Below are 14,740 nucleotides of genomic sequence, written 5' to 3'. Positions count from 1 at the left end.
TCACAATGCCCACATCTGTATTTGTTCGCAGTGGACGAGTGCCTGGATTGCTCAGTGAGCAAGCAGAGAGGCATTTCTATAGGGAATCCAAGTGTTAAACTTCTGACTTCAAGGCAACAGCAGTTTAACTCCATTACAGAGCACAGAGGGAACTTTTTCTGAAAGTTTGGCTCTCTGCCCCGGGCAGCACAAAGATCCAGCTACAGGTGTCAAAAGAGTAAGAGCTCGCTGTTGACTTCAATTTGCAGTAAAGCACACTGGATTGTATCATTCTCTAACCTGGATCTTTCTCCTTAGAAAATCTTGAGCGTGTGAAATGCACACAACAAGAGCACAGGCTTTCTTCCACCAATCTTGTGTCAACTTTCAAGTGGGTACAAAGGGGACAGTCCATGATGGAGGTTTATTTACCAAATAAGCTCAATGTTGGTGGCTACGCTTACCTGGAGTCATGCTAACAGCCTGCTGCCTGCTCAGCCCGGGTGGGAGAGCTGCTCCTCCTGTAAGAACTGCAACGGTGCCCTTATTACAGGGTGCACCCACAGATGTGCTTCTCTCCTGCACGGGTATGTACCTCGTTGTGCTTATAGGAACATCACATCATCAGCCAGCCTGTTTATTAGGACAATATGGATGTAAGAAAGTGGATCTAAGGAGAGCCCCAAGCTTTCGGTTGCATTTCGATACAGGAACGCATTTGCAAGTGATGCTTTTTTACCATGTAATGTCTCTTTTCAGCTTCTTGAATGTAGCTGCATTATCTTGGTGAGTGGCAGCAGCAGGGATGGATGGAACGGAAGGTTAATCTGCATCGGCCATCTCTCTTGATTTCTTCTTCATTTCCATTTCTTTTTAAAATGGAAGTTCCATTAAAACAGCAGCACTTTTCTATTAAATAAGTAACACAGAAGAATGACTGCCTCTGTATCTCATCGGCAGCGAATCTTTTTAAAATCACTCAAGAGTCAAGGCTCAAATCATATATTTAATAAGAACCACTTCGATATCACTTTTTAAAGCAATTAACATATTATTAGAGATAAGCGCAAGATGCAACATTTAGATCCAGATTTCTAAGACAGATTTCTACAGTTTAGGAGGGTGTGGACCTCGGGTCGTCACCTCAGCAATCATCTCTGCATGTCACAAACTAATGTCAGAACAGAACTTCGGTTACACGGACACAGCAGATGAAATTCTTGCTTTTAATCCCGATTTTACTCATGCTGCTTCTTTTCAGTTATTTGAAAGCACTCTGTACACCAGGGAGAACAGGCAAGCCACCTCAACTGGGTTTCTGCCCCACATGAGGGTCCTGGGGCAAAGTGTCCATTTGTAGCATCCCCTTTCTTTGGGATATTCAGCAGTTTGCTTTCTTGATGAAGCGGGAAGGAAACACATATCTGAACTTTAATTTTTTAAAAAGGATCAAAAAAGCCCATTGCCTTCAAGATCTTGTGTCAGCTGAGGGCAGACTCCCAAGCACACGGACACCACCTCCAACAGGCAGCACAAATGCCACCAGGCAGCTGGAGATGCTCAGCGGTCCATCCCGCTTCCGCCAGGGGCTGCTGCCTCCCGAGCAGAGCCACGTGGCCATCCCAGAGCGACTTGGGCTGACAGTGCGGTGTGTTAAATAGAGCAAGTCCCTCCTGCCTGGTGGCTGAACAGCATCCTGCCAATTACGGTAGCTGAGGTGCAGCCACACAGTCATTTCTGCTGCCGGTGACAAGAAGCCTCCAGCAGCTGAAGCAGATGGAAGGCTGGGGGCGGTGACACCTTATACCACCACAATTAAATCTGACAAAGCCCATCTGTTGGCGCCCCGAGCACTGGCAGGACTAAAGCTGAACCGGGAACCATGAATTATAGCACAGGCAACATCCAAAGGCTTTTTGATTGTTTATCCTGAAACATGCAGGCTTTTCCCAACTAAATGATATGTGGCTTCCGCTGATGACTGACAGCAAACTGATTGCTCAATTAAAGGGCATTTTACCATTTTGGCCAGTAGTTGTGAAGTCTTAAATCCCCCAAGACTCCCCTTGGAGTCCACTTCATCAGTACATTGCTTTTCTTAGAAGGCAGGAACAAATGCAAGGGGAAACATATCATGCATCTAAAGACATTGTGATCATGTTGGGTTCGTAAGTGCTAAAATTTATTATACAAGAGATGATGCAGTAGCGAATAAGAGAGTAAAATTCTACGTTGACTCCCTACTTTGCGATTCAGGACAACTAAGAGGTTTTGCTTCATTAAGGAAGGCAAGGGAAAAAAAATCAGAGACAACCCCAATGGATGAGGAAGTCTAGTCAAGCCTAAATGAACAATCAGTCCTATGTGACACTCATTGCTGTAGAAGGAACAATGAAAGCTCTCTGCTTCTGTTCAATAAATTACTAAAACATAAGTTATAAACCCGCTGCGTGGCATTGAAAATTAAACTCATTAAACATCCAGGTAGCTTCATCCTGATGCAAATGGAAGACAGGCATGAGCGCTCTGCAGCAAACAACTCTGTGCACATCCCGTCTTTGGGAAACATATTTACACATACATCTTATATATTAATATATTTTAGTGCACCCTAGCCAGAGGGCAACCAGAAAGAGTATTATTCTGTGAGAAGGACAGGAGATGGGCTGGCTTCTCCTCTCCACCGAGAGAAGCCTGCATCCACTCTTCAGTCTAGCATCCATGTAAAACAACTTTGCAAGACCATGTTTCCCTTTTGCAGGTAGCCAGACATTAGGACCCCAAATCAATGGTCTCCCATGATGTCTGGGTAGGTTTGGTAGCTGTGGGCTAAGAAAAGCAGGTGAGATCACCCCACTGTGTTAACAAGCCTCGAGTGACTTCAAGGTCCAGAATTTCAGCCAAACTGCCACTTCTTGGTCTCTTGCTCTCCCTCTCCCTTCCTTATTTCATCACTGCCCATGCAGGACTGCAGAAACATGTGCTGTTTGAGGTGGACCTCGACCATGGTCGCAAGCTGGCTAGATGCCCTTGAGCCTCAGAAAAAAAAATTACACCACTGCAAAGTTACCATTACTGATGTCTTCATTCAGAGCAAGGTTGCCTTAAAACCAAACCCTGTAGCCCCCAGGGAAGAGAAGCCCAAGTGGGACTTTCCCTTGTGTTACCTGCTCTCAGCCTGCTGCAGACACCACTGCATCCATCCTCACTTCTGCAAGAAAAGAGCAAAAAAAGGGTAAAGGTGGGTCTCCAAGGGGACAGTGCCACACCAATTGCCCCACGGGGAGGGCAAGGTGGACCTGCAGCTCCCCAGGCTCCCAGCTGGCCAACATCTTTACTGTGCAACGTGTGGGCTACTGCAAGGCAGGAAGCACCCTGCGAGCCCTCCGCACCATGTGTGTACCTGACTGATTTGAAAGGGACAGGTGGATATCGAAGGTTTCTTCCAAGGGGAACCCATCTGGGGTCACCACTGGAGGGACTAGTGCTGCATGGCGATGGCTGGGCCAACAGCAGCGTGTGGGTGGTGAAAAGGGGGCGATTCGAGATCAGTGTGTTTATTCAATAGGGTTTTCTTCGATGACATCTGTGATTAAGGATTGGAAAGACACGTGAGCTACTAGGGTAAGCTTTGGCTCTCCCAGACTCAAGGAGGAGGCTGCTCGACGCAGGGTCAAGAAGGGGATAAGAAAGAGAGGACCTAGCAGAACATCACATCTTTCAAACTCGGCTCATTTGAGGCTTGGCAACCTTTTCCTCTCACAAGCACACAAATTTTCATGCTTGCCAGGCAGCTGTCTCCAGAGTCTCTTGACTCTGATCGTGGTGCAAACCTACCTGGCCCTTTGGGAGAGCTTGGAGTCACCTGGGAAAGCAACAATTCCCTGTCAGTAAAATGTTCACAAGACTGCATGAACTTATTACAGTCATTCCAGCAGAAATAAGTGGTACCTTTTAAGAGTGCTTGCCAGAAGAAAATAGCAGTTCTGACCCAATTTCACACAGTTGGAATCAGCTGTGGGACACTAATGTACAATAAAAATAAAAAGACACAAATGCCCATTTCCCCCATGTCCTCTCCTAATAACATGAATAAAGCTCTGTTTTGATATTTTGTCCATTCCAAAGGAGTCCAATCAGATTAGTCCAAGTCAGCCGTGTTTTGAGTCAAATTCCACTGACTCTTCCAACCTCTACTTGATGAAATTTTTAATTGTCCACCTTTGTCCTGTGCAGCTGCGAAGAATCAGATCGATGCCGGCCATTCCCCTGTTCTCCACCTCCAAGCATCGTCCTGTTCCCTTGTTCAGGATGGCACCGTTCTAAAATTAAAAGATATAGGGAAAACATTCAAAAAATTAAAGCCCTGGGGGTGCTGTGAAGCAAGCCAGGACCGTGCAGTGCCCAGGAGCACAGCTGAGCCCTTGTGCAGTGCCGACTTAGCTGGGCCGTCATGCAACTCAAACAATAAAATAATTCCTAAAACAATCAATGTGAATTGAATGAACGACGCTTATTACCGACAGCACAGATCCCGAGCATGTCAGCAGCCAAGGGACATCCGTAACAATTAAATAGGTTACAGAAGGGTATCAGAAGGGGAAACTTCTACTGAAAATTGTCCTAAAATACTATTCCTGCCACCGATCCCTCTTAACCTTTTCCCTCTGCTGTAGAACTTGGCCTATGCCGTCTCACAGGACCATCTTGTCTTCTCCCCCACCATCCCATGCCAAAGACAATGTGCCACAGCCCATGGTTTGGGAAGAAGAGGAGCAGCACGATATGAATGTAACAAACCTGTATGAAATTCCAGCGCTTATGGAGGCTGCTCTTGACCTTGTCGCAATCGAGGAGCTGAGGAAAGCGGCTTTTCACATTATCCACCAGGCAGCGAGTATCGGGTAGGAGAGTCGTGGTCCCGAGGGCGCCGAGATGAAGGAAGCCCTCCTTGGTGTAGCGTGCAAGCTAGGGGCAGGGAAGGAGAGGAATAAAGCCATCAGTATCTTTGGAGCATCACTAAAAAGCAATAGAGGAAAGGACAAGTTTGCAGAGCCCCAGGAAAAAAAATGAGAGGATGATGGTGCACAGAGGTAGTAGAAGTGACAAGAAGAAAAAAAAGCCCAGCCTTCTCCAGCCTTCTCTTCCTATTGTTTTGTGTTTTTTTTTTACAGATGCAGGTGAGGAGCTGGGGGCAGGGAAGGGATAAAAATAACCGAGCCTTAAACCCATCATAGGACAGATTCCTCCAGCCTCCTTTGGGCCTGAAAACTCTGTAGGTTGGGGAAATTGATGATTTCCCCTGTTTTTTTCGGTCAGAGCCAGCAGGCTTGGCTGGTCACGCTGGCCCGACCCGTGGCTCCTCGCATGGTTGGCAAGCCAGCCCAGCTTTTGCCTGCGAACGATGCTGCTAGTGTGTCTGGCACAGCCCTCCAGCAACCCCAACAGCAGCTGAGCAGCAACATCAGCCAAAGGGGGCCGATACATAATTGGCCCCGTTCCCTGGGGATTCAAGCCCAGGTCTCTCCAACAGTTCAGCACTGAAGCAAAGGCTCGGGATTGCAGCTGACCCCTGCAACACCCCTGCATCCAACTGCCCGGTGCTCCCAGCAACCTGTCTCAGCTGCCAGGAGATGCAGGCTGCGAGCATCGGGCGGTGCCGATGGCTCTTGGAGGCGTTGGGCAGACAGTGCCCAGCTGGCACCAACACGGCACTGAGACAGCCCTGCTGCCACAAAGGGCTTCTCCATTTGTAGGGTTTAAGGAATCCCACCAAAATATTTCCCTAAGCATATTTAAATTCAGGACTGGAAAAAGAGATGGATGGCAGTGGCTTGCCTTTTCTGGTTCAAGGGAAAGATATACACAGCTGCTTATTTAAATTATGAATCAAGCCATTATCTAGCAGAGAAATAAGGAGTATCCAGCGCATTAATTAACTGAGCGTATCTGTGACCCAGATGCTTAAAAAGAGAGAGTAAATCACACTGGGAGTTTGGGTTATCTCAGTTAGGATAATTAAACACTGGGAATCAAGTTAAAACAATGTAACAAGGTCCAACTCCAGCCAGTAACAGCAGATAGAGTTATGGTGCTTGAAGCCAACTTTGCCTTCCCTCTGTGATGCTGTGTGCCGAACCCTCCGTCTGCCCACTGTGCCAATCATCTTCCTTGGGAGGTGTGCCTGGCACGCTTCGCTCCCCACCGCTGGTGGCTTTAGCCAGTCTGTTATGTATCAAAGCACGATCTCCCCTACTTTACCTCTCAAAGAAGTCTCTTTGCCAACTGTATTCACCCCTAGAGGTGATTCAGCTGCAGTACAAAAGCAGAGGGGTGCGTGCATGCCCACACCATACACCTGATGGAGGCATGGGGCAAAGTACAGTACCTCTTCTGCCCCCATATCCGTTTGCAAGACGGTGCAGAGGAGTAGACATCTCTCCAGCTTTACAGTAATTTGCCCTCCAAACTGCTGCACTGGTGCAGCAGGAGCAGAAGGGAGGGCAGCTTGCAGAGCTTAAAGTTTTAACCATCACCTACACTCCTCCTCCCACTGATCCACCATCTCCCCCAGCTGCCAACCGGGGAGCCTGTCCACCATCGAGCTCGGCTGACACGGTGAGAGGCTCCCAGCGAGGAAGCTGCTCCACACACGACACTGGAGCAACCTGGGAATGACTCCCTGGGCACCCCCAGGCAAGCTGAAGGCTCAGATTCATATTAATTGTTTGTAGCAGCTTGATGTTTTGACGAATCAAGCCTTGAGCGAGACGGTGCTCTCAGCCTGACAGCGTGTTTTTAACCACACAACTTATCAGAGTTATTATTTGAGCACTGACACAGAGAATGAGGCCGCTTGCTTTGCGAAAAGAAAGAGGTATATAAAGCAGAAGACAAAAAAAGACAAGCCCTCTCTATGACACATGAAGGAAATCATCCAGAGGTCCCAAATGGGCTGTGCGAGTTACTCTTCTTCTCCTGCTTCCAAGATGTTTCCTACCATGTAAATAATTAGTGTGCTAGACACTTTCGTTTTTTATGATGTTTGGCAGCTTCTCTTCAGACAGTTGGCCTCATGCCCACAAGGCAACATGAGTGCTGCTCTTCCATGTCATCGCCTAATGTGGTGGGAAAAATAAGTAGAGCAAAAACCAAATTTTTCCCGAGGAAGGAGCAGGGCAGGGGCTGCAAGGAGACAAAACAAGCTGAAAAACAAACATGGGTATTATGAAAAATGCATTAAGTGCATTATTAGATGTGTCATCTACTATGTATAATAGGCAGATAAATCCAGCCCCGAACACGTGTCTGGATCCAGCACACTGCCTAACATCTGATCCGCTCTGCAGCCCAGCAGAGACTCAGCAACAGCCGTTGCAGCCTTCGAGTCTGTCCAATTATTACACCTGAGAGCGATTATTCCCCCAAAATCCCATCTAACGCATGAGTGCAAGCTCGCTGTGCTCCTAGGACATTTATGGAATTCTTGCCTTTTGGGATATTTTGCCAAACATGGAAGTACCAGCCTGAGGAACGTATCAAGGAATCACACCGCCTGGCTCAGGCCAAGAAACGAATCCAAAGAACACAACGAAGGACCAGAGAAAAACAGTTTGAAAATATTAACAAGAAACCTATTTAAAAGTACTTACTATTGACGAGGTCTTAAACCCCTTAATCAGTGAAAGCAGCCCAAAGCCACATCCCCAGGGAGAAACACACATTCCTACCCACGGCCTCTCACAAATGCCTTTCCCCCATCCCCAGGTACCGATTCTGGGGGGCTGCTGTGCTGCAGGGGGACCCACAGCCCCCCCAGATGGCAGGAGAGCGCAGGGCCACACACGCGCCTGCTGCATCGCTTGGGCTGACCGCCCGTTGGCAAACTTACACCACCAATACATCTTCTTTGATTAGTGTTTCTGGCTGGCTGCATCTCAGGGATGGGAGAAAGTTAATTAGACATCTTAGCACCTGGGAAATAAAAGCCTTCGTGACCTTCATTGACTCTATTGGAAAATAATTTAGAGTTGTTTAGCTTCCTTTCTGCACTGAGCAGATCATCAATTAGCAACCATAAGCAAAGCGTACAGTATTTTCTTTTTAACACAGTTAAATCTGATGCATTATTTTGCCACTGTTGATACTACAGTGTCCCGGATGATCTCGGTATTGATGGTTTTGTCCTCAAGTCCTGATGCTTAAATGGGCAAAACATATTTTATCCTATAATTAAATGAAATGCTCTGCTGGGTGAACATTATCTTAAGTTTTATAGTGTTATAGTGCTTTCTATCACCTTAATATATCACCATAGCTCTGTCACTCCAATGAGGTATTGCTATATTATTAGTGTAATACATCATTACAGCAAGGTGTTTTCATGATGTATTGCTTAAAAGATGAAGCCATCAGGAAGAAAAAAAATCCACAAGCGGGCTCAATATAATTACAGGATAAAAGGATACTTCATCACAAAATCTGATGATGATTTGACCTGGAAGTGAATGAAAGCAGGGAGAATAGAAAGCTAAAGGGAAAACAAGCTAAACCCAAACATTTTCCTTAGTGATGGATGCCACAACAGAGGCTGCAAGCAAAAGCCAAGGTTTCATCTGCATTCAGCACTGGGTATGGGATCACAGAATCATAGAATCGTTGGAGTTGGAAGGGACCTTAAAGATCATCCAGTCCCACCCCTGCCACGGGCAGGGACACCTCCCACTGGATCAGGGGCTCCAAGCCCCATCCAACCTGGCCTCGAACACCTCCAGGGATGGGGCAGCCACCACTGCTCTGGGCAACCTGGGTCAGGGCCTCCCCACCTTCACAAGAAAACATTTCTTCCTAAGATCTCATCTCAATCTCCCCTCTCTCAGCCTAAAACCATTCCCCCTTATCCTATCACTTAATTCCCTGATAAAGAACCCCTCCTCAACTTTCCTGTAGCTCTTTTCAGTCCTGGAGGTTGCTTTAAGGTCTCTCCAGAGCCTTCTCCTCTCCAGACTGAAGAACTCCAACTCTCTCAGCCTGTCAATCCTAACTGGATCCATTTGAGTGCTATATGCTTAGCTTAAACCAATTAGCAGTCATCAGGAGGGAAAGCAGAAGCTCCATAGTACTACCACCTGCCCTCCCTCGACTCGGACCCATCTCTCCTCTCAGAGCAGGTCATTCCCCCCTTTCTCTGCCCCGGGCTGCTCACCTACGGATACACAGCAGTCACAGCGGACAGTAGCACGGTGTGGGGGCAAACTAAGAAGGAATGAAGACTTCCAACAAAATCCCAACGCCACCCAGTGTGGCAGGGAACAGGACACACAACGCTGCTGTCATTGCACCATCAGAACGCCTGCATAGAGCCTCACCCGCACTCACTGCAGCCAAGGAACCTGCTCCTTAATCATCAAATCCATTTAAATGCATATGGAGGTGCCACAGGATCAAAGACAGACATGGAGATTTTAGGACACTAGGTGACCATTCAACACAGGCACCACAGTTTGGGTTTTCCGGTGCTGTACAACTCAAAAAGGATTACAACTTCTTGTGGTTTTATAGATATAAAACAAGAACGCTATTTGAATAAAGTGTTTACATTACTTCTAATTATATTCCCAGCAATAAATTACAACACAAAGCCCATTAATTAAACTGGAGTAGCAAAAGTCCCATTTCTTCTGTGCGGCGCCTGTGCTTCTGCAAAAAGCTAATTTTAAAGCTTTTGCACTCACTGATAGGTACTTTTAAAAAGCATTTTCAAGGAGTTAAACTAATTTCATGTATCATGAAACAAAAGAATTGCCAAGAACTGGCTCTCAGCTGCAGAAGGAAGGGACAATGTGGAGGTGGAAGACCAAGAAGAGAAATCTGCGCTGAGCTTGCGTGAGAGGAGAGCCGAAGGGAGCCAGCAGCACTGCTACATTTCACTTCAGAACATCAGGTAGGAAAAGAAAACATTGTTAAGTTTAATCACAGAAACAGCCAAGAAAAAAAGAAATAACCTGGTTTTAGCATTGATCTTAAAGCCCAGAGCTGGCAGACAATGTCGGGCTAATTCAGTTTTTTCATCCTGTAATGCACTTAGAGGTTTAAGTTTGTATCCAGAAATCAAAAAGGCAGTTTGTGCCACTTAAGAAAAAATTGTGTGCATTTAAGCAACAGCTAGGATATATTTAGCAGGGACTCGATCAGCCACAGTTGACTGATCTTTGTTTAAAGGTAAGGATGAACCAAAGCGAGATTTGTCTCTACCCTGAAGGCCTCCCCTGTCTGGTTCCTAAGGCCAGGTGGCTCTTGAAGTTTGCAGTTCAGGCTCAGAGGAGCATTGGGACTACTTATTCCAGGCGAGTCTGGAAAGCCCAGGGTGACCATATTGTGAGAATAGGCTCTTTACACGTTCCTGTCACTTGAACTATACATTTTTTTTAGCTGAAAATGAACCTCCTTGAGCATGCTGCACCCCAGACATTTACTAAGGCTGCCACAGCTGTAGTGTCCAGCAACTCTACATCCCTGTTGGGCTCCAACGCAATCTTCAACTCACCCTCATGCCAATGAGGCTCCTTCTGCGGGTGGAAAATTAAAAGACAAGTATTTATGTTATAATTGAGGCCCATGATAGAAATGAAAATTGATATCCCATCTTGCGAAGCCCTGATTAATGCTCCAGTTTTTCATCCAGATTTGATGAGCTAATCCTCAAGACATGACAAAGAAGTCAGATCTTGTTTCAGGAAAGCTACTAGGAATGGGATCACGTATTCCCAGACCCTAGGGAACGGCTACAAGATGTTGCTGTGAACTCTAGTATGCTTTTCCCACTTGAAAATCAGCACCAGTAGCACCTCCCTCCCTCATAAAGACCTTCTCCCTCGCAAGGGCTCTATGAGCACCATGAAGGAACCAGACTGACATTATCTGCAATGCCCAATAGATTAAAGAAAGTTCTGTTTTCAAGACCGAGTTTACTTATTTCTGGTATTCACACAACTTCTCAGTATTGAGGTATTCAAAAAAGAAGCACTCAGGGCCTTACTGGATACAGGTAAAATGCCAGAAGAACTACTGCTGCTTCTCTGCAGCTTTAGGGAGGTCAGGCATGATTTCGATAATGAAGGATAACCTAAAAAGCACATCATAATTCTCCATGTGTCATAAAATCATCATTCTGCTTCCAGACCTAAAAGGAAACACTGTCTTTTCTCCTTATAGTTTGTAGGGGAGAAGGACATCGCACTAAGGCATTTGCATGATGAGATGCATACAGAAAGGAAAAAACAAAGGAAATCACAGGATATAGGCAAAACACTGAAATGAGGATAAGGGCAGAGATAAGAGAAGAACAGAGAGGAAAAGTTAGCAGGGAACTGGGTAAATCATCCTTGGAGCAGCAGATCCTCGAAGCCCAGCTTAGAGTCTACCATTGTTTTTACAGATGCCAGCAGCAGCAGAGCTTCTCTTGTACCTGGTTTTGCTTCAACTCTACAGTGACTGAAGTAGTAGCACCGCCATGCTGCTTTCTTCTTAAAATATAGAAAAAACCACAGAAGAGGCTGAATTAGCTCATCATCACTAACTTTCAGTATTTGACACATCCACTAACCCTCTTACGAGATCTGGAGTGAATCCTGGAATGATGATTTTTAATCTAGAGGAATTTAAAATGAGGATATAAAAGCTTTTGGGATGCTCCAAAACTTTTGAAGAGGCAGAAGAAGTGCTAGAAAACTAATATTACAGTAAAACCCAGCTGAGCCGAAATGGCTAATTATCATCCTGTTAGAAAGTACTGTTTATTTCTTCTACCCAGCTGGTACATTTTTACTCCACTGGGTGAAAGAGAAAGGAAACTTCTTATAACGCTCTGCCTGTGGACACTCTGCTCTGCTCATCAGCTATTTGCTTTCAGCATTATTTACCCTCATCTGGAAGATTTCTTCAAATTACATTTCTACCTGCAGCTCTGGCATGACTGAGGTAATCCAGAAAACGGCTACTCTAAGAGTAGGTGGGGAAAAGCACCTTTAGATCTTAAGTATTTTTAAGGAGAAGCTCGGCCTTATACACTTGAGAGAGGCACCAACAGACACGTTGCACATCCAAACTCAGCACAGTGACTCCTCACCTGCGGTCCCCAGCCGTGGCACGGGTACAATATCGCTGTGTGGTTCTCCTGTGGGCCCTGATCAAGGCACACGTCTTTCGCCTTGTTGTTTCGAAGCTGTAAGAAATAAAAAGCGTAGAGTTACACCATCCTGTCTCTTTAGAGACAGGCAATAAAGCGATGCGCAGCAACATCTCTGTTCTCTCTTGCTCTGGAGAGAATATATGGTGCTATATCACCAGGTGTAATCAGGCAGAGAGAGGTTTAGTGCACTGTATGTTTTCTTTAAATACAGGGCCGAACGATGACTGCTTTAAATAACAATCATCATCCAAAGGAGCCAGCTTCCTCGAAAACGGTTTTCTTTGTATTTGATCATGCGTGGTGGTAACAAACATGTTTTTAGACTGCCATGAGCATGTTGCCAGGAGCCTGAAATCAATGCAGAACTGCTTCTGTATCACCGAAAACTTGGAAGTGCTCAACAAGGCAGGGAAAAAACTCCAGCGAGCACAAGGAGTAACTTCAAACCATTGGGAGGATGCTGGAGGAGACGCAGAGGTGGCAAACCAGCTGTCAAATAGGGTTAATGGCTGGCGGTTGGACTTGCTGATCTTAGAGGTCTTTTCCAACCTTAACGATTCTATAAGTACTGAAGGACACACGTGGGAGGGAGCGTGGAAGTGCTGGGTTCGTGCTACAAAGCTAAATGCCTGCTGAAGCCCAGACACCAGGCCTGCTAACGCCGAGATGTCCTCTCTCCAGGCTCCCCATGGAGGGCAAGAGCAATCATGTCTTTGAAAATACTACTTTTGAGGAGTTTAGCTTGAAGGCATTACACAATTCTGATAATAAATCTTTCTTCAAATTAATGCCCATCTGGGGTGCTCGGGCTGTGCTTCAAGAAGCCTTCTCAAACCGTCACTATTCCACGAGCCCTATTGCAATATAGTATTATTAATTCCCAGAAATGCCTGGGTTTATATTCCCAGTACAGTCTCAAAGCCAGGGGAGATTGAATTAAGTCTCCTTACTTTATCTCGTCCTTAAGCTGTTGCGACAATGCTCTGTATCCTACAGAGACCTTGTAAGGAATTAGGCTGAGTTTAAGTCAAAGGGTTTTACAGAACGACTATGTGTTAAAAATATACATACAGCAGCTTAATCCATAGAGTCAACGGGTAATAGAGATAACTTTCTGTCAATTCAGTAAATGAGGTATTAGCATATTTTACTATATATGGTCTCCAAGGTCAGAAATAAACCCCAAATTAGGTTTTTTAGAAGAAACTCTGAACAGATTTATACACATTTGCATAATTATACAAACAGTAGGTTTTGATTCACATTCCTCTCCTTTGAGGCTATTTCTCGGCAGAGACTCACCAGCTGTAAATATTACCAGTCTGATCTAAGGGACTGCTCAGCCTTAATTACCTCGCCATAAGCAATGGTGTTGTTGTATCTCCTCATTTCTGGATAAACATGGTCCAGGTACCACTGGAAATTTTTACACTTCAAGCTCTTCCTTAATGCTTTTCTCTCAGAAACATCTCCAATATCAATACCCGGATTCTGAAAAACAAAACCATCGCAAACGGATATTTAAAAAGCATATTTCACTGATGTTTGAGATCACCAGGAAACTGCCAACAGCTGAGTGACTCCACGCAGAGGCCATGCCAGGATTTTAGCATGCGTGTCCAAGCTGAAAGCAGCCTCGCACAATTCAGAAGGAAGACTTGGGTTTCACAGCCACAGCGAGGAGGAGACGCGCCCTTCTCATAGGTTTTAAAGGCATCCTTGCAAAGGCCACCAGATGGATGTGGACAAGTCTTGGTCCTGGGAAGTAATTTAGAGAAGAGCACCGAAACGGAGAAGAAAAGGTTTTAATGGAAATATGGGACGTGAAGTGTAACAAGCGAAATTTCCAACTGATTCCCCTGGGCTTTTGTGCGTATCTCTAAACAGACTGAATTTGTCAATGGGCACAACAACAAAGTATTTTTAAAAGATTTGACTTCCCATTTAGGTACTGATGTGCAGGACTTTCAGAAAAGCATAACAGCAAATGCCCATCAGGATTTAAAAAGTGGTCGCAGATTGTCTCCTGGAAATGCAAACCCTGACTGTGGACTGAGCACCAATCCCTTCCCCTTACTCACCAAGGCTGTGTGTCTCTACCGAAAGGCAACACAGAGGACAGCACAGTTAAAAGGTATAAAATAAGGTGAGGTGAGGTGTGAAGAAAAGAAGATAAAAGAAAGAGGTTTAACATTCATATATAACAGAGGCAGGTAGCTAAGTATAAAGGATAAAAATAACAAGAGAAGTTGAGGCTGAACCTCAGAAAAATCTCTTGACAATTTGGAGAACTAAGCAGTGAAACAGTCTCCCTGGAGACACAGAGGAACCCCACTGCTTGAGCTGGTTTAAAAGCAGACAAAGCTACGGTAGCTGCCCCTGGAAGAATAATCTTGGAGCCAGGAGCAGGGGCTGAAGAGATCAGCCCTCTTCCCCCCTCCACATTTTATTCCATTACAGAATTGGGGGAACACATGCAGCAACAAGGTCAAGAGAACCAAAGGCTCATTGCAGCCCCTTTTACTCTATCCTACAGGTGTCTCAGTTTCTACTCTATTTTAGCGCCTGTTC

The 14,740-nt window shown here is 45.7% G+C and overlaps 1 protein-coding gene across 1 annotated transcript in view; it reads right to left on the bottom strand.

The window, feature by feature from the left end:
• Positions 1-972: 972 nt before the first annotated feature.
• GALNT17 (polypeptide N-acetylgalactosaminyltransferase 17) overlaps positions 973-14,740 on the bottom strand; it is a 220,469-nt gene continuing 206,701 nt past the window's right edge. Inside the window, exons 8-11 of the mRNA XM_009567029.2 lie at positions 13,523-13,660; positions 12,107-12,202; positions 4,780-4,947; positions 973-4,301 (exon numbers count right to left, since the gene is read on the bottom strand). Coding sequence (XP_009565324.1) covers positions 4,173-4,301; positions 4,780-4,947; positions 12,107-12,202; positions 13,523-13,660 — 531 coding nt within the window. The 3' untranslated portion in view covers positions 973-4,172. The remainder of the gene's footprint in view (positions 4,302-4,779; positions 4,948-12,106; positions 12,203-13,522; positions 13,661-14,740) is intronic.

The sequence above is a fragment of the Cuculus canorus genome, chromosome 20 (assembly GCF_017976375.1).
Source record: "Cuculus canorus isolate bCucCan1 chromosome 20, bCucCan1.pri, whole genome shotgun sequence".
NCBI lineage: Eukaryota > Metazoa > Chordata > Aves > Cuculiformes > Cuculidae > Cuculus > Cuculus canorus.
Note: the sequence above shows the minus strand (reverse complement) of the source record. Positions and strands in the feature narration are given on the sequence as shown.